General features: G+C 52.9%; 2 protein-coding genes across 5 annotated transcripts in view; both read left to right on the forward strand.

Moving 5' to 3' along the window:
• Positions 1–15891, forward strand: part of ZNF174 (zinc finger protein 174) — a 57626-nt gene extending 41735 nt beyond the window's left edge. The window contains exon 3 of the mRNA XM_044233695.1: positions 15810–15891. Within this exon, the coding sequence (XP_044089630.1) occupies positions 15810–15835 (26 nt within the window). The 3' untranslated portion in view covers positions 15836–15891. The remainder of the gene's footprint in view (positions 1–15809) is intronic.
• The window catches only part of NAA60 (N-alpha-acetyltransferase 60, NatF catalytic subunit), a 32003-nt gene that overhangs the window by 574 nt on the left and 5665 nt on the right, over positions 1–25764 (forward strand). Inside the window, exons 2-7 of one of the 4 annotated variants that reach the window (XM_044233725.1) lie at positions 15914–16029; positions 18753–18882; positions 20309–20405; positions 21350–21584; positions 22622–22955; positions 23213–24164. In XM_044233725.1, the coding sequence (XP_044089660.1) occupies positions 15920–16029; positions 18753–18882; positions 20309–20405; positions 21350–21584; positions 22622–22778 (729 nt within the window). In that variant the 5' untranslated portion in view covers positions 15914–15919 and the 3' untranslated portion in view covers positions 22779–22955; positions 23213–24164. Of the gene's footprint in view, positions 1–15903; positions 16030–18752; positions 18883–20308; positions 20406–21349; positions 21585–22621; positions 22956–23212; positions 24165–25764 lie in introns of those variants that run through there. The other 3 variants (XM_044233723.1, XM_044233727.1, XM_044233726.1) reach the window with 3 other exon arrangements.

Genomic DNA, 25764 nt, shown 5'->3' on the forward strand with positions numbered 1-25764 from the left:
GTTGCGTGGATTGTAGTTATTTGCCAACTTGTTTGCCCTCCTGTGAACCCTTGAAAGCTTGGGGCTCTGTCTTCGTCGTCTCTGACTCTTTCGTCCTCAGCCCTACCTTTTGGTTTTAAAGACAGATGAATTCCTTACGTTTCTGGTAGTTTGCAGACTAGCCCTGCAGACCCTACAACAGCTCTGACCTCCTCCACCAGATCGGGCGCTTCTCAAGCCTGGGAGCCTCTAGCTCCCGTGGTGTGTCGCTGTGAGAAAATTGTGAGGGAGGCTGTGGGCCTTCTCTGGACCACTGACCACACATACCTTTATGCCCAGCGGGTGCCAAGCCCAGGACCTGGCGTTACTCTGCAGTGAACGTGGACATGGGTAGCTTCATTGATCTGTTTCACTCTGTCAAGTCCTGAGCCATAAGATTTTGTTACTCACTTGTCCCGATGGAAAAGGATAGCAGGCCCACACACTCACTCCCTGCGGTGCCCGAGTGGTTGTTAATTGGAGTGTCAGAACTGGAGAGGACATTGCTGATTGCAGAAGTGTCACCAGCGGACTTAAGGCAGAAACCTCTAGTTAATGATTAATTGAGTGATCCAGGAAAGGTCGGTGATTCCAGGTCGTCTACAGAAATACCACAATCCCTCTGACATCTTGTGATGTAGAGATGTGAGAAGTTATTTGTTCGGCCTGCGAGACAGGAAGGAGGGGAATCTTGAGCATCATTGAATTAAAAGGGGCTGGAGCAAAAACAAATTCTCTCTCACAAAAATCTCTGAATTGCCTTAAGTTTGGAGAAGAATGGAATAAACACTAGAAGAAACTCAGGGGTGGCTGAAATGTAAGTCCTGGTCATCTTTTCGAGTGGACAGATCAGTCATGGCAGTGCACACAGGTCTTCACTTCACCCTGTTTTAGATTTTGTATCTGTAGCAATCAGCATGCAGATCGGCCCTGGGGAATGCAGTATGCCAGAGCTCCTTCTCCATTGGGCCACAGTTTGCTACAGTTTCATCTCACTGAGCTTGCATGCTCAGTGCACGCTGGGATTCTGTGAAGACAGTTAAAACCTGTACAAAACAAAGTCAAGGCATGGTGTGCTGTTGTTGACAGACCAGAATAGAAAGTACAAGCATGTTTTTAAAAGGTCTGTGTGTAGCTTTTGCCTCTCTGTAACTTGCAGGACTTTGTCATCTGTATTTTAACCACACCCACTCAAAGGCTTCAGATAGGACTTGAAGTTGCTTGGGAACAGCATGCCTCAGTCTGGGTTGGAAGAAAATTCCTGGATGTTAGGAGATGTGAGAGATAAAAGACACTTACCCCTGAACTGGGGTGACGCTGTCATTGCTGACTGGATACTCAGCTCCAGGTCTGTCTGAGCCTGCTACTGTTAGCAGCATTTTGGTTTCTGGCAACCTGAGGTGTGTTTAGACCAGATGGACACAGCATCCTTAAAAACGGCAGCAGCCACAAGTAACACAGTGTAGGGGAGAATCCTGTGAGCTCTGAATTTAGGCTGGCGCATGTCTTTGCAGTGCTGAAATAGCCTGGGGGTCTCAAGTGTTGGGGACAGCTCTCCTACCTGAATAGAGAGCTGGCTGCCTGTCAGGCAGTGTCTTCTCTTAAATCGTGGCTCCTCTGTGTCTAAGTTTTATCTCCATTATCTTCCCTCGATATCTCTTTCTGGAAGGAATCCACGAAGCCCTTATCGTTTTTCATCACCGTTCCTTGTTTGCGACAAGCAAGCTTAAGGTCAAAGCTGGTCTTGCATGTCAAAGCTGGTCTTGCGTCTGTGTGCGTTGCTTTTAGGTAAATGCCAATCTGCAAATAAGGCTGCACCTCGTGGATCTCTTTTCTGGCCAAGTTCAAATGCTGATTTTTTTCTTCCACCAAATATTTGTAAGTGTCTTTGATAATGTCAAGATCAGGTCTCCTTCCCTAAATATCATTCTTTTCTAGCATGACCTCTGATAGGAGCCAGCTGTCAGGCCAGTTCTGAGTCAGCAGAAGTCCTTCCACCGCTGGTGAAAGAGAGACCCATGCATTGGAAAGCCCAGTGAGCAAAGAGTAGGTTAGTATTGTGCTGTGAACCCTAAGGCATTTGCTCAGTGCTGGTGGAATGATAGGAAGGAGGTCTAAACAGGGAGCCAGGGCTTTCTGCAGGAAGTGGTTTGGGGTCCAGGTCAACAGTTGAATGAGGCTCCCAGGAGCCTGAGTGCCCCTTTGTGCAGGCCAGCAGACGTGCGGCAGTCAGCCAAGGTAGCCACAGCACTGAGCTGAGCCCGATGGTCAGGTAGAGAAGGAGGAATAGCACATGAGGGCTGGTCCCTTGTTCGTCCTGTCAGCATCTCAGACTCCTCATTTCTTCACCTGAGATCAGCTTCCTGCTCAGGCAGGACCCACGTCCTGGAAGGGGGTAGAACTACCTATGAATGTGACAGTGTGGACATTATTAAATGTGTGTTTAGATAGTGAGAACAAGTACCCATTTTGCCCCCAGATGGGCTCTTAGTGCCAGCTTTTACCCCATGGCCTTGGAATAGCATGGCATTTTGAGTACAAATGCAAGAAAAAACCTTCTAAAGACAGATTGACAGTTGTAAAGAAGCAAAGAGGAGGTGCTTGTGGAAGGTGACACAGGACAACGGTCTGAGAAAGTCTTTGCTCCCTTTGCTTCCGTAGGAACACCAGAGAAAAGTATTTTGTCATCGTTAACAAACCGCATTAAATAAAAAATTCATCCAGTTTCTTGCTGAATAGTTACTGTTGTTAAAAATCAAATCACGTTCCTCTTTTTTTTTTTTTCCTGAATTCCTGAAATATGATCTATTTGGGCAGCTAAGTATTGAAATTTGAGCCCATCCTGAAAATGACCGAGAAGAAAGCATTTTCATTATATAAAAGAGCTTGTAGGTAATTGTCCCTGCGGTACTGAGAAGAATTCTTATCTGGAAAATGTTGGTGCGGTAATATTTACACCTTTTCTGTAGTGTTCTTGGGGGTGTGCTGGTGGGTACTTGCTTTAGTTTTCTTTCTTTCTCAAACCACTCCTCTCTTTAAACTCTTCAGAAGGGCTTGCTGATTCAGAGGGTTGCTGCTTTTCCAGTTTGAGTTTCAGATGACTTTGTTTCTCCTCTGGCCTTCCGTTTGTAACACCTTCATTGAAGTGTGACCGCAGAGAAAAGTTCGCCACTTGACAAACGGTCATGGCATGAAAGTACTGTGTACCCACTACCCCAAAGACCCTTCAGCCCCTTACTAGCCAGGCCCTCTTCTATGTAACAACAACAAGTCATTAAGATTTTATTTATTTATTTGACAGAGTGAGCACGAGTGGGGCTGGCGGGGCAGCGGGAGGAGGAGAAACCGCTCTCTGCTCAGCTGGGAGACCCAACATGGCTAGATCCCAGGACCCTGGGTCATGACCTGAGCTGAGGGCAGACGCTTAGCAGACTGAGCTACCCAGATGCCCCCAAAAATCATTTTCTCGTAGGAAATACCAGAAACACTAACAGTCATTATACTGGGGTTGGGGCAAGTATGGGAATCTTAGTTTCGGTTTATGTTGCATGTGGCTTATTTTACTCTGAACATGTGTTCATAGTAAAAAAAAAGTTTACAAGAGCATTTCTCTCCTTGAAGAAAAGGAAAATGTTATTAATCTTGTTTTAATTTAATTTTATTTTAAATAATCTCTGCACCCCACATGGGGCTCAAGCTCACGACCCGGAGTTCAAGACTCATGACCCGGATGGAGACCTGAGCCAGTCAGGTGCCCGGGGAATGTTTTTTTAAAACCTTTTTAAAAATGGTCATTTAAAACTTGTAAATATTTTAAATTGGCTTTTATAAAGCCATTTAAAGAGTTGTTTAGTGATTACACGGAGCCCTTTACAATATGTTTACAAGTCTGTTTAGCTTCCTTAACCACAACTACCTCCATTTTGCTTCATTACAACTTTGAGCATCTGTTTCTGGTATCCGTGCACCAAATGCCACACTATTCCAGGGGTCTGGGATTAGAAAGTTAGCACTATGAGATACTATTTTGGGGCAGAATGGGTAATCGTTCTACTTATAAGTTGAAGAGACAACTGTAAAACTTCCAAGTTGTTGCTAATTAAAAACATGAGATAATTCTCATAAAAATGTATTCATGATTTGCTCATACCACCTGAAAGTATTTTTTTTTTCCCTGAGAACAAAAACAACTCAAGCTCACTTAAAAAAATAAAAATAAGCTCAAATAATACAGAAATGAGTGTTGAACACAGACACCTGCTGTAATTCCGGAGGCAAATGCTGACAGGAGGTTATATTAGTTTTAAATACTAAGTTAGCCTCATGATCAAGTGTTAATTTATACCAAATTTGACCCAATTTCATAATTAACATCTCTTTGATTCTGAAGGATCTTAAGTGCAAAGCCAGATAAGTGGACATTAAAAACCCAGCTGGAAACGTGGAAGAAAGGCAGGGAGGCCTGGCCTGCTGGGGACAGCGGGGGCGTGGGGGGTGGCTGGGGAACAGTCTCTGAAACCCAGCTCCCCTATTGCTGTTCTTTTTACTTTGAAAGTGAGTAGCTGCCTGGTCCCTGTTACCCACTGTCCGCAGCAGGGCTGAGGGCTGCTCCGGCCGCCGGAGTTCTATGTGGGAGAACACACTCCTGGCTGGGTTTGAGCCCTAGACAGGGTCCAGTCTCGGCTGGTGGTCAGGACTGCAGGTTATTACGTATGTTTTTATTCCCAGCCCCTAAAAATCTGGCAACTTCTAGGTGATTGTGTCATTAAAGCGAGCTAGTTGACCACTCCCTGGATCTGAAGTGGGCGCTGTATTCTGGGTGCTCCTCGTCAGGTGGCCTCCGACCAAGACCCCAGCTTAAGAAGCAGAGGGGCAGGCGTGCTTTCTACCCGCACCAGGCCGTCCTGCCCTCTCCCTGTGGGCTCCACGCCCTTGCTCTGTCTTTCGGCACCAGCATGCGAGCTGGCAGTGGAAGCTCGTCTGCACCCTCATGTTCTATTCTGGGAAGATGAGACGTGTCTGGAACTTTCCAGCAAGGGGTACCATGGTGTCTGCTCGGGGCTCCATGTCTCTGGCCCCTGGTTCCAGTGTCCCCTTTTTCTCCCAGCTCATATTCTTTTCCAGTCTTCCTCTTCGTCCTTGTCTTACCCCAGACCTAGGCTTTCCTTCTGACACTGGCCAAGTAAGGCCAAAAAGGCAAAGAGGCCTTAGGCAGCCTTCCCACAATCCAGGCCTTTGTCTGTGTGGAAATTCGCTGGCTCCAGTGCTGTGATGCGGGTCCTGAGAACAACCAGGGAGTCTGTCCAATGGTGCTGAGCAGTGTGAGTGCAGATGCCTTCGCAGGGAGCATCGGGGTTGCAGGTGGCGCACGTGCGCAGTGGCCTCCGCCTATGCCCTCTGCATCTGGTCATTTTACCTCGGATGTGCAGCAAAGCAAAATAGAAAAATAAATTTAAAACAAAATGACATCTGTGTCATCTTGAGGCACAATGTAAAGCTTAAGATCAGAGCTCCAAAATGCTAGATGTCCTCCTTGTGCTGCACGGAGGCCTTTGTCTTTGCCTTCTCACCCTCAAGAATCTGAAGGAGGACCCAACTGTTAAGTTCAGGCACCCCAAGTTCACCGGCCCCTGGCAGAAAACTTGGCACCTGACTGGTATTTACCATGCGGCCACCTGCTCAGATCTGAAGCAGAACCATGTGTGTGACGACCACTGAAGGAGACACAGTGTATCACCATCGCCCCGCAAGTTGCCTTCTGCCCCTTCTCAGTGACTCCTACTGCATCTACTTTCTGATTTCTGTCACTTTTCATTCTTTTAGCCAGTTTTAGAGTGTCCTACAAATGGAATCCTCCAGTATGATCAATTTGTGTTTGATCTTTTTTTTTAATTTGTTAGAGATCACAAGTAGGCAGAGAGACAGGCAGATTGGGGGGTGGGGAAGCAGGCTCCCCGCTGTGCAGAGAGCCCGATGCGGGCTCGATCCCAGGACCCTGAGATCACAACCCGAGCTGAAGGCAGAGACTTATCCCACCGAGCCACCCAGGCACCCCTGTCAATTCATGTTTGAAGAGAAGTGTCTGTGAGAATTACAGGCTCCCCTCAGAGCATGGTGGGGTAGGTTTAAAGAGGAAGGCTGTTTGGAGCCAGAGGCGGGGTGCTTGTTTCTTGTCATCTTGTGAATTATTCATGTTGCTCCTACACTGAGGTTTCAGAAGGAGCCCAGGCTGCTGTGGAGAGACGCTCGCTCCCTCACGAGCAGCTGCCTGTGTGCATAGCTGAGCTATGAAGAGGGCTCCCTGTGTCCCTCAGTCTCCTTCAAGGCCTGCAGCCCATTTTACCTCTGTGCAAGGCAGGCTTCTGTCCCTGTCCCTGGCTTAGTTTTCCTTTTGTCCCTCATCTGTCCTAAAGGCAAGAGCTTAGAGCTCATTACTGTTGCATTTTCCAAGCAGATCAACCTGACGTCTGCAGAATTGCACGTTCCCGAGAGCCCTGGGACTGGTTCTCGGGCCGTGGGCGAGCGTGTGCTAATCTTCCCTTGGGCCTCACCTGAGAAGAAGCCTGGAGTTCGGGGAAAGACCAGGGTGGTCCTTCATCGTGGGTGAAGGGAGCTCAGGCTTCAAGAAAGGGACGGGCTCGGGGACGCCTGGGTGGCGCAGTTGGTTGGACGACTGCCTTCGGCTCAGGGCGTGATCCTGGAGTCCCGGGATCGAGTCCCACATCAGGCTCCCAGCTCCATGGGGAGTCTGCTTTGCTCTCTGACCTTCTCCTCGCTCGTGCTCTCTCTCACTGTCTCTCTCTCTCAAATAAATAAATAAAATCTTTAAAATAAATAAATAAATAAATAAATAAATAAATAAAAAGAAAGGGACGGGCTCAGTTGTGAGCTTCAGAGGGTTGGGGAGGGCAGTCCTGACGGAGGCTGCTGGCTTCCGAGGCCGGGAAGCTGTTGGTGCTTTGTCGTGGGTGTGCTGGAGCAGACGCGGGGCCGACGACGGGCACAGCGGATGGAGCGGGAAGGTGGCAGCACGTGGGGCGCTGCAGGTAGTGGTGTGGAAGGGGAACGAGTGGCGGGAAGGCGTGTCCGAGAGAGGGGATGCACAGTACCCAGAGCGGGTGTGTGGGCAGGAGGAGCTGTGGGGCTGGGCTGTTTGGAAGAGGCCATCTCGTTTCATCTTCTCAGTGACAGAATAAAGCAGAAGCACATACAGAACCGATGTCTCAGTGGTCACAGTGACCCCAGCATCATGGCAGGGTCTGAGAGCACAGGGAGGACTTAGCACCCATAGCCCTAAGTGGAGGGTGGCTCACCGCGGCTGGGAGAAAGGACCCTTTGAACCAATGCAAGTGAAAGAAGAAAAGGAAGGGAAGGTTCTAGGAGTGATAGAGTATGCAGTGTGGTCATGGCAGGCCTGAATACCGGATGTCTGATGAGGGCAAGGGGAGAGGCCAGAGCACCTCCCAAGACATTAAGAGCTGGGGGTGCTTTTTAAAATTTGCATGTGGTTTGTGTGAGACCAAGAAGCAGTGTCTTTGAAGAAGGAAGAGGCCCTATGGACCTGGGGTGTCAGGGCTCAAAGCGGGGGGGCCAGGAGTGGGGTTGTTCCAGCCTCCTTCTTTGGGGTGGGAGTGGACGGCCCTGTGGACCTCATGACAGTGCCAGGAAACCCCTCCAGGAAGTGGAATGATCCATTCTCAGCCCCCGGATTCTGAATCCCCAGTACTTAGCAGTGGAAGGGGGATGAAAAGTGTTCCTGTGCATGTTGGGGACATCTTGGTGGCTTTTCCTCCATTTCACTCTGTCCCTCTGGCTGAGCATGTGGAGGCAGTGCCCAGGTGTCCAGACATCAGCCCTTCCTGCCACCTGGGAATTTCAGGGAAAAGTGGCCTTTCGTACAGGGACAGGGCGTCATTTCAGCACAGAAGGAAGACAAGGTTTGCAGACAGCCTCTGGAGGATGAGGCTGGGGAAGGAGAAAGGGTAGAGCAGGTGAGCAGACAGCCCTTCATTTGGATCTTGGAGAATGTGGTTTCTGTCCCTCCTTGAATTACTTCACTCAACCACCCTGCCCCCTCCGAGGCCAAGGGCAGGATGCAGACCCAGGAAACCCAGGCAAGAATTCTCAGAGTAGCATGAACCTTTGCAGCTTCATGTTTTAACTTCAAAGTCTAAGTGAACTTTGGGTTCCCTGTATAACGTGCCCCTGCTGTTGTAGTGTAGTTGAGTCTGTGTCTTCGTAGGGAAATGTCCCGAGAGGTGGCTTGCGTGTCTGAAGCTCCAGTGCCAGCACCCAAGGGCTCGGAATGGAGGCCGGGATGGGGGCGTGGCTGTGCTCTGGCTTCACCCGCTGGCCCCTCTTCTCCAGTGAATCATCAGGATTCTTGTCCCATCAGCCGTAAGAGTAGCCCGTAGCCATAGGAGACTGGCACATGGTGGAAGGTTCTAGATGGTAAGTGGGGGATTCCTACATGTACCAGAGGTGGGTCCCCTGGCCTGCTCCCTGTCTGTGAACCATCCCCCACACCAGCATCTCACGTGCCCTGCCACCCTCTCTGTAAACTTGGTCTCGACGCTGGTGTTTCCTGTGGGAAACACCAGGCTCTCCCTTTCCCTGCCTTCCTTTCCTTTCTCTGCCTGCTGTCAGCTGGGCTGGGACAGACTCAGCACTATAAATGCTGCATTTTTCCCCTTAGTTAAAAGTGATTTGTTTCTATTTTTAAACCAAGGCTTTTGAAACCATGGAAGCCCATTTAATAGGGTGTGAGATTCCACAAACAGCGGTGCATCTCGGAGCCCAGTGTTTACTTGAACGTCAGATAGGGAACAAATCCTGTCCCTTTGGTCAAGAGCCTGTACCAAGGATACTAGGGAAAAATTTATGACTCTTGGACATGAGATACTCATTTATTATAGGTCTCTCCTTTTGCTATCAGGCTCAACGTACAGGGTTTTTAAAAAATCTTTTTAAAATCAACTTCATTGAAGTTTAGTATACATACGACAGAATGCACCTAGTGAGTTTTAACTGTCTGTGTGTGTAACCACCACCACTGTCTATACAGAGAACAACCCGTCCCCTCAGGACGTGCTCCACGCCCAGCCCTCGCTCCCTGGCTCCTTGGATGCCTTGGGTTGGCCTGTGACCGTCCGGACCCCGACTGCTGGCTCATGTTGCCCGGTGCCCGTACTCGTTCTGTGCCTGGCGCTGGCGGGTCTGCTGAGCGCACGTCCACAGGGTCCTGTCCTGCAGTGCTTTTCCGCGGGAGCTTGGATCGCGTGGGCTCTTGAGCAGGAGCGTGGAGGGGCACAGCCGGTGGGGATCTGCGGCTCTGCCGAGAGCGAGGGCAGGCAGTCGTGGCACCCCATTTCTCGAGCTGGCTCGAGCCCGTCTCACAGCAGATGAGCAGTCTGGAGAGCTGTTCCTGGAAAGAGGAGGACATGGAGTTTCCTGGCACTGGTCAAATCCTGGGGCCGCAGGCTGATTTCAGATTCCTCTGGTGATTTGCGGTTTGTGTTGATTTCTCAGCTGGGGCTAAGGGGAGTCTGAGCGTGATCTTTACTTTCTCAAAGGCATTTTCATTTGCTACCCTGTGAAGACTCATAGATAGCACAGACATTCTTGGCTAAGACTCTGTAACTTCCTCTGATCACTTCTCACACAGTGTGACAGATTTTTTTTCCTTTGAGTATGAAGTAATTAAAATTGGTCCAAATCTGGAGTAAGCTACCAGGTGGACCTTGGTGGGCTGGTGGTTCCTTGTCTCTGAGTCACCTGCCAAGCTCTCTGATCTTCAGCCTTGTCTTCCTAGGGGTCCCCTGCCCCGGCCCTGTTGGGGGGCACAGGTGCATTTGCGTGCTTGCACACACACACACCCCACGCCCCAGGTGGCAGGGTCCAGGCTAGCCTCCCATGGGCACCAGCGTGGGTCCCTGCAATTACTTTGCAGGCTACAAACCTTCTGGTTCTTTCTGGAATCTACTGTGACTGTCTTCAGAAGTAATTATTTTTCATCCATTTGTTCACCAAAGAAACATTCAGTCTCAGGATTTGTTTTGTTTTGTTTTGTTTTGTTTTTAACAGCTTTAATGAGCTGTGATCCACATGCTGTATAACTCACCCATACGGAGTGCACCGTTCTCTCAGCACTCCTGCTGTATTCACAGAGCTGTGCACCCATCGCCACATGCGGTTTCAGGACATTTCTACCGCTCTCCAAAGAAACCCCACATTCGTAGCCACTACCTCTCCACCCTCCCAATCCTGCTGTCTCCAGCAAGCACTCGCTTACTGTGTGGCCGGATTTGCCTGCTCTGGACATTTCATGTAACTAGAATCATAAGATACGTGGCCTTTTGAGTCTGGCTTCTTTCGCCCAGCGTCTCATTTTCACGTTCATCCACGTGTGGCAGGTGTAGTTTGAGTGTGCCCCGCGGTTCAATGATTGGGTCATCGCTGACAGTCCATCATGGACTCCCACTCCCACTCTTGCCCAGTGCGGAAGCGGGATAGTGTCCTTGCTGGACTATTGAGGATTTTGGGAGATCGTCCTGTTTGGCTACTTGGATTGGCAGGTGGTGATGTGTCTGGGCTTGTCCACCAGGGTTTTCCCTGAAGACCGTTGCAACAGGGAGGGGAGGACCCTTGTCCCTGGAACCTTCTCTGGAAACACTGCACTGAGGGGCAGGGCTTGGCCTTGGATGATGTAGGGTTGTGGACTTCGACCCAGAAGCTCCAGGTTTCAGCAGGGACTTTCTGCCTGTCCACGTTTTCTGGGCCCTGAAGGGAAGGGAAGTGGGGAGGGTGTTGCCCTCAGCTGGCCCTGTGGTTGATAGTTAGCATCTCAGGCAGCTTTAGGTCAGCTCCTAAAACCATGCCCTGTGTCCCATTGCTCCTTAAAGCATCAGTGGAGTTTGACATTTGATTAACTTCGGTCCTGAGCAGTGTTTTCTGAACCCATAACCTTCTGAACTAGGCGCCTAAGTGCCCCCGGGATCCAGAGTGCAGGTCCGTGAACCAGCCACGTTTTGCCGAGAACTCACTCTTCCAGGGCGGAGGTGGGCGGAGGCTGGCGTGGCTGCCCCAGCGGGTGGCACTGCTTCCCAGAGCTCGGGGTGCAGGATGCCAGAGTCGTTTACATCAGTCACCTGGCCAACCTGCCCTCTCTATCCCAAACTCATCCTCTGTGGAAAAGTTTGGTGGGTGGTTGATTGGTTGGTTTTTAATTGGGAACTTTTTTTTAAGAGAGAAATGCACTTTTTTTTTAAGGTTTTATTTATTTGTGAGAAAGAGAGAGCGCACAAGCCGGCAGAGGGCGGAGAGAGAGGCAGACTCCACGCTGAACAGGGAGCCCGATGCGGAACTCCATCCCAGGACTGTGGGATCATGACCTGAGCCAAAGACAAACGCTTAGACGGAGCCACCTGGGCGCCCAGGAACACTTTCAAACACCCATTTGGCATACCTTTCATCCCACTTGACAGTTATTAACATTTAGGCATTTTTGCTCCAACTAAAGGAAGTTATAGGATGTTCTGTCATTTCGTCTCTACATATCCAGTGTCCATCTCTTCAGGAGTACAGACGTTTTCCGCACAAGCGCAGTGCTGTTCTCCTATCTGAGAAGATAAACGAAGCCATTGGTTGTTGATTTTAGTAATTTTTTGTATGTTGTGCCAGAGAACTGTTTTTTAAAGTGTTAGAGTCATCTCTCTCTCTCAAATAAATAAAATCTTTTTTAAAAGATCGGTGGGGGGGGCAATGCCTGAGTGGCTCAGTTGGTTAAGCGTCTGCCTTTGACTCAGGTCATGATCTCTGGGTCTTGGGATCAAGTCCCATATAGGGCTCTCTGCTCAACAGGGAGCCTGCTTCTCACTTTCCCTCTTCCCCTCCCCCTGCTTGTGCGCCCGATCTCTCTATAATAAAGAAAATCTTTTTTTTTTTTTTTAAAGATTTTATTTATTTATTTGACAGAGATCACAAATAGGCAGAGAGGCAGGCGGGGGGTGGTGGGGGGAAAGCAGGCTTCCTGCTGAGCAGAGAGCCCGATGTGGGGCCTGATCCCAGGACCCTGGGATCATGACCTGAGCCAAAGGCAGAGGCTTTAACCCACTGAGCCACCCAGGCGCCCCTAAATAAAATCTTTAAAAAAAACTAAAATAAAGTAAATAAGGTATCAGAGGTAAACATGTGGATTCAGAACTTGGCTGAGGGGGTTGGGGGCCAGGGCCTCCTTCCAGTTTAAGTGAGACTGAACTGTTTTGGTGCCTCCAACACTGAACCAGCGGCTGAGAACTACCTGTTAGGAGTCGGAGCTAAGACACTTAGGACATCAGTGTTAAAGGTCAAGGAAATGTCCCTGGCCTGGCCAGACCGTGCTGGTCACCAGTGGGCAGGCACCAGTAGCCCACACTGATGGGCACTTCCCCTTCAGTTCCCAGCCCTCTGCCATCTGCAGCTGGTGCTGGCCTCGGCCCTGCCCTGTGGGGCCTGACCGTCTCTGTTTTAGAGGGTACTCAGAGACTGGCTAGGGAAGGATGAGCCAGAGATAAGTTCAGGCTCAGTGCCTGAACCCATCTCTTGTGTGGCAGAAGGGAAGGTTACCCTCGCTTTAGGCGTTGTGCAGAAACCTCCAGGGGAGCGGCACTTTGTACCTGAATGCGAGGTGCCAGGGTCCATCCTGCTCTTGGTGCGTGAGCCCCTCTAACCCGTATGCTCATATTCTCTGGGACAAAACAGCACTTTGCCCTGGATGACTGGGGAACCACATCCTTTCCAGTGACCACTGCGATATATTTTGGACAGAGATGATTCCTAAAATTCAGGACTTGCCAGTTTTGGTCCCATTTCCCAGGAGGTGGCTGGCCATTTGAGAGGCATGAGGTCCCTAAGGTCACACCAGAACGTTCTGGGCCACAGGCCGCGTCCTGGATACCAGCAGGGACACGGGCTGGAGTGGGCGGCCACAGATGGGGATGCTGAGCCCTGGAATGGCCCAGCTGTTCAGGAACCAAATAGCGGAGCTGTTGTTGACCCAACAGGGTTTCGTTTTTGAAGGTGCATCTCAAGAAAGAAGAAAGAAAAGTGGCATGGGATGATGAGATTTGCCTAGACGGAGGATAGTTTCTGTGGTTTGGTTGGTGTTTCTGTTTTGTTTTGTGTTTGGAACTAAGAACTCAGACAAATACAGCCCTGCAGCTGCGCCCTATGCCCGCAGGCCTCTCCCTTCAACTTTTGTGATGGCTGTGTCCCCTGTTTTGTCCATACAGCTGGCTGCCTCTGCCCTGTCCAGAAAGAGGCTTTTGCCTGGGTCAGCCTGGCTTTCAGGGGTTCCAGCCAGATCCTGTATCCAGAGACCAGCTCCATCCCCTTCTGTGGTTGGTCTCCAGCAGGGCTCCTGTCTCAGTGGAGGTGGTGCCCCAGCAGCTGGCTGAGCCTGGACCTTTGGGGCCACCAGGCCTCAAGCAGCTGAACAAACCTTGTCCTGATGAACATCCAATTCCATCTCCCGAGAGCCCTGGGGTAGGGTACCTCGCACCGTGGGGAGGGCTACAGGAGGGATCCACACCATGGAGACCCCACACAGGCAGTGCACAGGCACTTGGCTGAAAACATGGAGGGATGGGGAGGAAGCAGGTCCCCACTTGTTTCAGCTGTTGAGCTGGTACTCTGTGCAGGGACGTGTCAGCGGCGTGGTCCCCGCCCCTAGGAGTTTGGTTTGTGCTGGAAAGACAGAACCCAGCGTGGCCTCAGAGCCACGGGGCTCCTGCAGTGCATCTGCCTCCTCCTGCCCTCGGCTGGCCCTTGGCCCGACTGCTCAGCAGCACGTGGTCGGGGGGGCTGCCCGCCTAGCCAGCCCTCGCAGGAAGCCTTCTTGCTGAGGAGAGCCTGCTGGGGTTATGTCCAGGGCTTAGAGGCTGAGCAACTGCTCCCCCTCCCAATCCCAGCAGTCAAGCCTCGGATGGCTTTCAGCCCCTGGCAGCTGGCACATTAGGACACGTCCTTCCCGGGGACCCTCCCGGACACACCTGCGGGATTAACGATGCCAGGGCAGTCAATGCAGGTGACCTTGAAGGATTGTCCCAGGCACTTAACTTGGGCTGGCTGAGTGGTCAGGGCTGAGCATCAGGGCCCCTAGACCTTTGGACATTGCCAGGACTCTGTTGGTGCACACTCAGAGAACCAGTTTCTAGAGTAAACTCAGGTTGGTAGGTAATGACCAGCCTCTCCGGGGTCCTGCCACCAGCAACATTTGTTATTAGAAAGTTCGAACAGGCAGCGAAGTTGAGTGTGTGGGCACTAAGTTCGTGCATTGTGGCTCACCTGCTGCCTGGATCCAGTGGTGAAGATTCAGCGTTGTGTCCTGTTTGCTTCTCAAATAGTTGGATTCTCTTGAGCCGTTTAAAGTTAGTTTCAGGGGCGCCTGGGTGGCTCAGTGGGTTAGGCCTCTGCCTTCGGCTCAGGTCGTGATCCCAGGGTTCTGGGATCAAGCCCCGCATCGGGCTCTCTGCTCAGCAGGGAGCCTGCTTCCCCCTCTCTCTGCCTTCCTCTCTGCCTACTTGTGATCTCTCTAAAGATTTTAAATAAAATCTTTAAAACAAAAAAATAAAATAAAGTAAGTTTCAAACCTCAGGACGCCTCACTCCCAAGAATTCCTACGTAATTACTCAGTTCCTTGTCCAATACTGTCAGTAACAGCTTCGTAACATCATGGGTCCAGCTTGTGTTTACATTTTCTCAGAAGGTTATGTTGACTTGTTCTTTTTCCCAGTGGGGTTTTACATATCACATTTGGTGGTGGGTCTCGTCACCTTTTTTAGTTTACTTTTTTCTTTTTTTTTAATGACCTTTATCTTTGAAAGAGACCAGGCCAGTCTGCAGTCTTGCAGAATGCCCCTCATTTCATGTTTGTTGGGCGTCATGGTGTCCTTGAACTGAAGCCTGTGTGCCTGTAGGCGTGGAGGCTCGATTGGGTCCGGGCCCAGCATTTTAGGGGGATCCCTGAGTGATTAGCGAATTTCACATCGCGGTTAGAGGCTGGGCTCGAGGGGCTGCTAGACCTGAGGTGGCAGGTCCTGCTTTCTTGTAGTCATTAAATCCTGGGGGTGCAGGTTCTTTGTCGGAGCCCGGCCTTTCCACCTGCCTGCCTTTAACTGAAACAGAGGCTGCTCCAGCAGCAGCCTGGGCTGAACACACCCTCCTGATTCAGAAGAGTTGTGAGCAGTGCACCCCCCCACCGGTCCTCAATCTCAGGGTCACGCGGTCCGGCCGCATGCTGGGCATGGAGGTTGCTGAAAGAAAAATAAGAATGCAGGATCCATTGTAAAATAAATAAATAAATAATATATTTTTTAAAATAAAAGAGTTATTAGCAACTCATGACCCTTGATTTGAACTTTGGCGTATCTCGTGGTCTGTCTCGCTGCCCAGGAGTCTCTGTTGGCTGAGTCGGGGAGGAGAAACAGCCCTGCCAGCTGGTGCCACTTCCGCTGAAATCAGCCCAACTGTGGCCCCACACCAGGCTGCCCCAGATGAGACCTGGTCGGGAGAGGTGGGGGTGTGGGGTGAAGTGGGAGGAGGGGGTGCTCTCTGCAGTGACAGAGAGGGAGGGAGAGGCAGGAGCAGCCAGGGAGGAGCGGGGTGGGGAGAGGCACCCCATTTCCTCATCTGCAGTGTGAGGATGACTGCCCCTGTGCTCAGGGCTGTGATGAGAGACACTGTCTGTGCAGTTACTGAGGAGACATCTGTCTGTGGGGGACAATACTAGCTTCCCTGTCTTCCCTGCCTCACAGGTGAGCATGAGAAGAAGAGGAAGTAGCGTGCGGTGACAGTGCCTGGTTCTGTGGGCTGGTGACGGGGCGCGGCTGCCCTCCTGACGCCGCCTCCCTCCCTGCAGGTGTGAATGACAGAGGTGGTGCCGTCCAGCGCCCTCAGTGAGGTCAGCCTGCGCCTCCTCTGCCACGATGACATAGACACCGTGAAGCATCTGTGCGGCGACTGGTTCCCCATTGAGTAAGTTGAGCGGCGCCCACTGTCCCAGCTGCACTTCGGTGGGGGGGGGGCACTCTCGGAAGCGCAGGTGCCTGAGCCAGACGACTTACTGGGACAGCCAGCATGGCCTGGAGGTGCCGTGGTGGCCCAGGGTCACTTTGCCTGTTGTTGGACCCCGGGCGTTGGGCCCTGACTGCCATCGGCCTCTTTCCAGCTCACGGCCTCCCCGGCACAGAGAGTTCCCCGGAAGGCCTCTCCGGAGGGTCTTTAGCTGAGCAGATGTCCAGTGCGCGCTGCTGACGATTCAGAGCACTGAGCAGCAGCGTGGCTGTCGGGGCCGCACGGCCTCGGTTCCGTCCATTGGGGTGTGCGCCTGCAAGTGCTAGTTACTCAGCTGGGGCGGGGAGGGCAGGCGTCTGCGGAAGAGCAGGTGTGTTTGCTGACGAGGACTCCTTTAATGAGAGAATACATGGAAACCGCAGACTAGGCAGAGGGTGTATCCCAATCCTGCTTTTATTTGAAAACATGCGCCAGATGAACGCTTAGGGTTGTTCACCAGAGCAGGATGTTTCCCGTAGTCTGGGGGGCAGATTATTAGCTGCAGTTTTGTAGCTTTGCTTCCACCATGGGCACATCCAGCTTTTGTATGGGAAGAGTGGGCGCAGGCTTCGTTTTACTGCCTGGCAGTTAGAAGATAAAGAAGTACGAGTGTGATGGGCAGCACGCCAGCCAGAGGGAACACTGCTGTATATGTCACATGTGGCAAGCTGTTCAGACCATAAATCCGGAGTTCTCATCACAAGAATTCTTTATTTTCAAACAAAAACAAAAATCTTGTTAAAAAATGAACTAGATCCTGCCAGGCCTCATGTTTCCAGGAGAGTCCTGACCTCAGACTGATGGTTTAACCTGTTGCAGGCAGGGAGGGCGGGGACGGGCAGGCTCTGGTAGGAGGTGCCTCAGCCCCTGGGATGGGGGGGATGCGAGCCAGTGGTGTCTTCGGGGTCACAGAGGGGCCCTGCTTCCACCAGCAGTCCCACTGCCGCTGCAGGGTAGCCCAGTATGTGCTTGGATCAGGCCCCGTGGAGGGCGCATGCGTCTGGTAGAGCCACACGGGGCTGTAGCCTCTGCCTCCTGAGGCACCCGGCCTGCTGGCCTCTGCTCACAGCTTCCTGCAGCCGAGGCCTCAGGTTCCAAAGACAGCGGAGTGAACTGCAGGCCCACACACTGTGTGGTGGCAGCTCCGTGTTCTGGCTGCCACGCCAGCCGAGCGCCCTGGGTTGTGTGAAGAGGACCAGGGAGGGGTGAGGGTGATGCCTTGTAGGACCTTCTGGTGGGTGCTCAGTGGCCTCTGCAGAGCAGAGTAGAGCAGAGCAGAGCAGAGGACCTGTCTGCTATGTCACTGAGAGGGTATGGCGCCCTTTCCCAGCTCTTGGTCTCAACAAAGGCATCTTAGGCTAACCTGTTATGTCTACTCCAAATTAAAAAACCCACACTCCCCAAGGCCCCAAGTGCCCCTGCCCTTCTGACCATGCCTCCTGGCTATGACTGAGTCTACGTTTTCGTTACCATCCAGGGGCTTTGCACCAAAAGTTCTCATCCTGCTCCCCTGGGTTGGTGGTCTTGGTGAACAGCCCCTAGCAACCCTAGCCATACCCTGCCCTCAAAGGCTTGTCCCTGTCCCTGCCCAGGGAGGTGCAGTGAACTCAAATGCCATTCACCTGTGAACTTGGCTCTCCCCACACCCCCGGTCTTCAAAAGGACTCACAGAATTCTTGGAAATCACCCAGGTCTGTGGGGCATCAGGGGCCATCAGTCTTACCTCTTCCAGCTGTCCCTCCACATCCTGCTCTCATAAATAGAATGTCATCAGAGGATTTTCCCTCTCATCTCTCCTGTAATAATAGTAAAATCATTTTTCCAATCAGAAGTTCCCAATCTTGTTTAGGGGCTCCTGGGTAGTTCAGTCAGTTAAGTGTCTGAGTCTTGGTTTAGGCTCAGGTCATGATCTCAGGGTCATGAGATCAAGTCCTGCATTGGGCTCTGTGCTCAGGGTTGGCTTGAGTTTCTCCCTCTCCCTCCAAGTAAATAAGAAATTTAAAAAAAATTTTTTTTCTCTTCTTAAGGAAAGAAAAAGACATTTTAAAGAAATTCCTAGTCCTGGGGTACCTGGGTAGCTCATTGTTAAGTGTCTGCCTTCGGTTCAGGTCATGATCCCAGGGTCACGGGATTGAACCCCACATTGGGCTCCCTGCTGGGCAGGAAGCCTGCTCCTCCCTCTCCCCCTCCTGCTGCTTGTGTTCCCTCTCTCGCTCTCTCTGTCAAGTAAGTAAATAAAATCTTAAAGAAAAAAAGAAAGAAAGAAAGAAATCCCAGTCCCATCTAGACAGATCACGCTTTTTTTTTTTTTAATATTTTTTATTTATTTATTTGACAGAGAGAGAGATCACAAATAGGCAGAGAGGCAGGCAGAGAGAGAGAGGAGGAAGCAGGCTCCCTGCTGAGCAGGGAGCCCGATGCGGGACTCGATCCCAGGACCCCGAGATCATGATCTGAGCCGAAGGCAGCGGCTTAACCCACTGAGCCACCCAGGCGCCCCTAGACAGATCACGCTTTAAGAAGACCGTCTGGTGCAGTCTCCTTCTTAGCCGTGGAGCGGTGGGCACACTGTGGTTCCCCTGTGAAGCCCAATGTTAGTTAAACTTGACCTTTGCAGGTTCACCTCAGTTTGTTCTCCTCCTCAGGTACCCAGACTCATGGTATCGTGATATCACATCCAACAAGAAGTTCTTTTCCCTTGCCGCAACCTACAGGGGCGCCATCGTGGGAATGATAGTAGCCGAAATAAAAAGTAGGAGCAAGATACACAAGGAGGTAAGTGTGTGTGGCGAGGGGGTTCCCTGTCACTGCACAGGCCATTGGGATGCGTTGACCAAATCACGCTGCCTGCTCTGTGGTCCTTTCTCCTAGGAGCCTGGATCCATTGCGGGACACCTCCCCAGTTGGTTTCTTCCTCGGTATAGGTGATACAGTTAGACACGAACAGGAGACCCAGCTACAGGCTTCACAACGACTGTCATTTCAAGTAGGGAGGAGTGTAAATGACACGCTGAGAGCCCCCAGAGTTGTCGGGGGCTCTGGGAGGATCGGAGATTCGTAGAAACGGCCAGCAGTGCTGTGGTTGGTGGAAGGACATGCTAGGTTCCGGTTAGCGGAGATCTTTTCATCCCTCTCTGAGATCTGTGTCGGAACTCCTAAGGGTCTGGAGGCCCCACATCAGCAAGCTCTGCCCTGAGTATAAAGTAAAATGCGAGGTCATGGCCACTAGAAACGGCCAGCAGTGCTGTAGTTGGTGGAAGGACATGCCAGGTTCCGGTTAGCGGAGATCTTTTCATCCCTCTCTGAGATCTGTGTCGGAACTCCTAAGGGTCTGGAGGCCCCACATCAGCAAGCTCTGCCCTGAGTGTAAAGTAAAACGCGAGGTCATGGCCACAGACACATGGTTCCACGTGGTTGTCTTGGGTCAAGCTTCGGCCTAACAGTTTTGGTCATCTTCGGGACGGAGCAGTGCTTACCGTGTGGGTGTGTACTTCAAGGGCAGGAAAGAACCCGCTGACAACGGGCAGCTGGTTCTACCTGTTTAGCTTCAGGTTATTTCTTCAGAAGTATAGTAAGGACATCTCCCTTTGAAAGACCCGACCCTGTCAAGTATACTCCATTTTGCCCATAATTAGATTCTGGCAAAGGTAGTTTCTTTTAAGAACTACCAGCTTCCTGCTGAGCTTTTTAATTCCACTTGGTCTCACACAGAGGTGAGATTCAGCAGCCAACCAGGCCGGAACTCCATCTCCGAAACTGGGGGGCGGGCATGGGGCGGTGTGGGCTGCGCAGGGCAGTGGAGGGGCAGCTAAGGCCCCCGCTCCCTCTACTTAGAGACCACCTGGAGGCAGCGTCCGATCCTTAAGGCAAACCTTTTCAAGCTTCGTCTGGTCCCCAGCGCCCCATACGTGTCCGTGCAGCACGGTTGAATCCCTGTTACCGCCCTGTGCTGGGAGCACCACGCATCCCCAAGAGAAGCAACACTCTGTGCCTTAGCTGAGCCATGTGTGCCCCAAGGACCTGCACCCTGTCGTTTCTGTGTGGGTTGTGGGGGGTGACTCTCCATTATCCTTTGCTCTGTCCCCTCACGCCCCAACCCCTGCCCCCCGAAGTGTCATGATCAGGGAGTTGGTGGGTGAGATGTGCCCTGTACCAGGTGCCTCAGCCGTTAATCTGCCTCCGTGTCTGCCTTTTCCTTCAGGATGGAGATATTCTAGCCTCCAACTTCTCTGTTGACACGCAGGTTGCGTACATTCTAAGTCTGGGAGTAGTGAAGGAGTTCAGGAAGCACGGCATAGGTAAGGGGCGCCGAGCTCGAGGGCACGCCACGTCTGCTCCAGCCTCCCTGTCCAGTCATTTCCCATGTGCCGATGACCAGCCCATAAATGTCCCTCGTCCCCCCCGTCCTGCAGGGATGTTCAGCCTCCTGCCCCACCACCAGTCCATGGGCCTTCAACCTGCGCCATTTGCACCCACCGTCAGATCTCTGGGGAATGGGCCCCTCTCAGCACACCAGCCACCACACACGACTTATGTTTGGTCCCAAAGTGTTCTTAATTAAGGATAGAAAAATAGTCCCAGGGACACCTTGGGGGCTCAGTCGGTTAAGCGTCTGCCTTCAGCTCAGGTCGTGATCCCTGAGATCACGAGGGATCCTGAGGCCCTGAGGTCAAGTCTCACATCGGGCTCCCTGCTCAGCAGGAAGCCTGCTGCTTCTTCCTCCTGCCACTCCCCCTGCTTGTGCTCTCTCCTTCTCACTATCTGACAAACAAATAAAATCTTTTAAAAAAGAGAAAAAAACAGTCCGGCTGCCGTTTTTCAGATGCCTACTGCATGTGGGGAGCTGTGCCCAGGCCTTTCTCCAGGTTCCCCCCACTCTGCCACACGGCCAGTCGGCAGCGGTCTTCCTGTGTGACCCAAGCCTGCCTGGTCTGCCTTTTCCAGGGCTCGAGTTTGCTCTTTCCGTCTTAGGAGAGTTTAGTGAGTCTCCTCCCGGGGCCCAGCCCCTTCGAGGGAACTCCCTGGCCCCCATCTATGGTTCCAGACGCCCGACAGTGTGCGGCAGACGAGCCCCATCTGGCTTTGGGATTTTAGGGGCTTTGACCGGGGGTTATGGGAGTTCCATCTTCGGTATAGTGGCAGGGAGATGTGTAGACATGTCTGGCAAGGTCGCTTCTTCGTCTGCTTCATGCGCCCTGCCAGCCTGTCCTGCTGTGTGTGACTGTCACCCCATCTCCTGCAGGTTCCCTTCTACTTGAGAGTTTGAAGGATCACATATCAACCACCGCCCAAGACCACTGCAAAGCCATCTACCTGCACGTCCTCACCACCAACAACACAGCAATAAACTTCTATGAAAACAGAGACTTTAAGCAACATCACTATCTCCCCTATTATTACTCCATCCGAGGGGTCCTCAAAGATGGCTTCACCTATGTGCTCTACATCAACGGCGGCCACCCTCCCTGGACAATCCTATATCCTTTACTTCTTGGGGGTGAGGGATGTGGCTTCCCAGCCTCAAGGGTGACTTGCAGGGGCAGGGCCCACATGCCAGATGGAGCCGCGTTGCCTTCACATGATTCACAAGGCCAAGCTCACGGACACGTTTTTCCTGACCAGGTGGTGGTGTGGGTAGATCTGGTTGTGCTCAGTGTTCCTCAGACTTCAGCTGGCATGAGCTGTGGGCTTTAACACTCTCAGCCCGTGGTCCACCCACCCACCCACCCACCAAATAGCGATGGAGAGCCTCCTGCTCCAGGCATGCAGGAGAGACACTTGTGAGCCCAGCAGACCAGCCCCTGCCCGCAGCGGGCCTTGTTCGGGCTGGGGAGAAGACACACAGTGGGGCGAAGAGAATTGCTGGCTGTTTGCATCACTTGGGTTCAGACCTCCCTTTCCTGAGGCTTGTGACCTATAGCTGTGTTCCTCCCCTACTCTCTCCTCTTTAGCCCTCTCTGGGCCGGGATAGGAAGAAGGGAGGCTGGGAGACTCCCTGATGGAGGGTGTGGCCCCTGACACTCTGTGAGCATGCGAGGAATGAACCGGGGGAGGCAACGATTTAGTCATGTCACAGGGGAGTAAACAGGAGGGAGAAGCATGGCCCCAGACCCTGCAGGCCTCCTGGTCCCTGTGAAGATGGGACCCCCCTCCTTGTCCCAGGATCAGGGCCCTGCCTTCTGATGACTGAGCCTGGGAGTGAACTGGGAACGCTTGCTCTTTCAGCATACCTGTTGCCCCAGCCCACAGTCCCCGTCTGCCAGCTTTGGTCCAGGTGTCCCTGTGCCCAAGGCCTCTCCAGAAGGTCCTCTTGCACCGCTTGCCACCCTTGCTTGTTTGGCACAGCAGAGGACCCTCCAGCTGAAAGACTCTCCGGAGCTTTGGGTGTCCTTCAGAAACGGTGTGGCATCTGCACGCAGTCCTGCAGATGACCGTGTGGGCCCCTGCTGACGGTGCCACCCAGGGGTGCGTGGGCAGGCCAGGCAAGTCGGAGTCTTCCTTAACAGAGCCCCACGGACTACATCCAACACCTGGGCTCTGCGCTAGCGAACCTCAGCCCTTGCTCCATCCCGCACAGGATCTACCGTCAGGCCCACAGCCTGCTCTGCAGCTTCCTGCCGTGGTCTGGCATCTCCAGCAAGGGGGGCATTGCTTACAGCCGGACCATGTGATGCCAGCTGGGCTCTGCCCTCTGGCACCCCGCAGAACCGCCTTCCTGGCTGTTGGACTTCTGTCATCTGCAGAGGAGCCGGAGACCCCTTGCCAGGCCCGTTGGCCTGCCCCAGCTGCAGGCCCGGTGCTACGCAGGCTCGGAGCAGAGCGTCGCGGGCACACCTGGTCTCTGAGAGGTACGTGGGTGCGGGTGGCGTGGGGAGAGGGGAGCAGAGCCCAGTGGGATGGTGGTACCAGGAAATGAAGCCCGTGCCTCCCTCATCTGTAAAAACAGGAGGGCCTGAGTGGCACTTGAGGCACCGGGATGTTGGGAAGTGGTCCCAAGAGCTGAGGTAGCCTGACTGACTTTCAGAAACTTCAGGAAGGAAAACTGAGTCCTTGAGCCCTTGGCCAGACTTCTGTCTTTTTACTTCCTGAACTACATTTTAAACAGGAATGCATTCACATGGCTCAAAAATGGAGAAGGCACCAAAAGATCAAGCTCCTCCTCCCGCCGGCCCCAACCACTCAGCTGCCCTCCTTCTGCATCGTGGCCGAGCGCCCAGGTCTGCTTTGGCAGCAGCTGCTTGGGGCAGATGCCTGGTAAACCAGAGCTCTGCTCAGATGTGCCCACTTCTGAGGTCATGAGTGCCACAGAGAGCTATGTCTCAGACTTCCGAGCCACAAGGGGTCACACGGACTGCCAGGCCCACACCCTGGTGCACGGACGCAGCCCAGAGCACTTGGGTGCTTGGGGGGGACTCACGCGGCAGCACTGCACGACCACCTGGGCTGGATTCCCCCATCTGTACCTTGATTTGTGTGCAGACTGGGAGGGACTCCGGGCCTGGAGGGCTCGTGCTCCAGGCTAGAGCAGGACATCTCCCTGGGGGCCTTCACCCCTGCTCCCCTCTTCTTTCCCACAGGCTCTTCCAGCCCTCTTTCCTTTTCTGGTAACCTCCGGAAACCGCCGCCTCTGCCTGCGTGCACCCTGGTCCCACCTTCACGCGTGTGCCGGCTGGGGTGTGGCGGCATTCACTGTGGTCTGTTTCCTCCTCTGATCCCTTCCCCTCCACTGCCGGTTCCTTCTAGCTCCTTTCTCCAAAGCTGGAATGAACTTTTATTGGAAGGGAGGAACCCAGGTGTTAGGGACAGACCTCACCCTAAAGACAGGGGAGCCTCAGAACAACAAGGGGGTGAAAGGGAATGCCAGATCCTTGTCCAAAACCAGCCCGCAGAAGCCTGGGGTGGGGGGAGCAGCCCCTGCCTCTCTGTGAGGGGCTGTCGCTTGGTGGGCAGAGCCCAGAGGCTTTTCATCCAAGCACAGAGCTCGTGTTGGGTCCATGGTCAAAGGAGCGAGACTGATACAAAGCGAAGGTCAAGCAAAGTTTTATTTCGCGCCAAGCATCAAGAATCAAACTGACCGGCCAGGGCTGTCTCTTGCAAAGAGGTGACCCCTCCCAGCCTCACAGACTAACTTTTATAGAGTAAAGGTTATGTGGTTGAGCCTGGCCACACACAGGTGGCCAATTGAATTACAGTTCACCCTATAGTAGTTATTTGATTCAGCCTATAACCTTGGCTAGAATTGGCGCCTTTGTCTGGCGCCTAAAAGGCGGGGCTCACACTTCTTGGCGGGTAATACGTGCGCTTTCACTTGATTGGATGTCTCCACCTGGCCGAACACGTCCCTGTATCTGGGCTTCGTTATCTCTGCTCAGCCTGACATGTCCTGGTATCTGCGGACTATTATTGGGGCTATTTGGCCATATTTCATGGGTTCTATTTCTAAGCGCTTTCCTCTTGGGGGAAGGGGCAGGTTCAATCTAAGTTTTCTGCATAAACAATAAAATGGCTCGCTCTGGCTAAGCAGGCCCTTACACTCGGGGGCTTAGACCCTGACTCGGGAGGTCAAGTCCTCCGGTGCCCTACTGCTGAGGGCTTCTTGCTGTCTTCAGGAGCGCAGATCTGCCTATTAGATGGCAGGTGTTGGCTCACCTGAGCTTCCCCCAGAGCTGGGCTGAGGACAGGGGCAGTGAGGTTCCCGGGGGTTCCCTCCCCAGCCCCCAAGTCCATGAGCTACAGCTCCCAAGATGAAGACAGGAGGAAGTCGAGTGCTCTCGATCCAATGGGGACCGGCCTTTGGGGCTGGGGGCCATCACGTGCCTTGCGGCCCCTCAGTCCCCAGGGGCAGAGACAGGAGAGGCTGTCAGAGCCAAGAAGTGTGCGTGCGAACATCACTCGCTTCTGGCGTCACCCTTACCCCCACCCCCACTGCTGCTTGCCGCCTGCCCTGCCCTCTGCAGTAGAGGGGGGTGGCAGTCATGCCCAGTGTTGCTGCAGTGTCATGGAGCCATGGCCACGGTGCGCCGGCCTTAGGGCAGGAGAAGGGGGGAGCAACCAGGCCGAGGGCCAAGGGCCGAGTGACTGCCTTGCTCCCCTCCCCCAGAACTGCCCAGCCTGGGGCCGCCTCCACTCTCTGGGTGGGAGAAAGGTGTTCTCAAGAGGAGGGCGAGCCCTGGGCCTGGGAAGCACTTTTCCTCCTCCAACCACCTTCTGACTGGCGGTGTCCCCCTCAGGGACAGGTCCCCGGCTCGCTGACCTGTCCCCGCTTCTGCACTGACCTTGGCGACATGCTGAGGCCCAGCTTGGTTTTCTCTCTCATCTGAATCAACGGTGACGTGTGATTTTTATTTCTGCCCTGAGGGGTCAGGAAGAGTCTTCTGGAAGGTTTTGCCTTGGACATTCATAATCGAGCTCAGAGGCCTTGCCCTGCCCTTCCCTCCGTGCCCCCAATCACTGCAGTGTCCAGCCCAGTGTTGAACAGATTGTAGTGTTTTGTCTCATTACAAATAAACAGACTTTAATTGGTCACATCCTGTCTTTCCAGTGCCAGGCCGCCACACTTTGGGCCCCAGCTCTGTGGCTAAGGGCAGATCAGGAGCTGTTTGTCCACTGTCAAGTTCCAGGGAGGGCTTCCAGCTGAAAGGACTGACTACTTTTGCC

Source organism: Neovison vison, chromosome 14 (assembly GCF_020171115.1).
Source record: "Neovison vison isolate M4711 chromosome 14, ASM_NN_V1, whole genome shotgun sequence".
Classification (NCBI taxonomy): Eukaryota; Metazoa; Chordata; class Mammalia; order Carnivora; family Mustelidae; genus Neogale; species Neogale vison.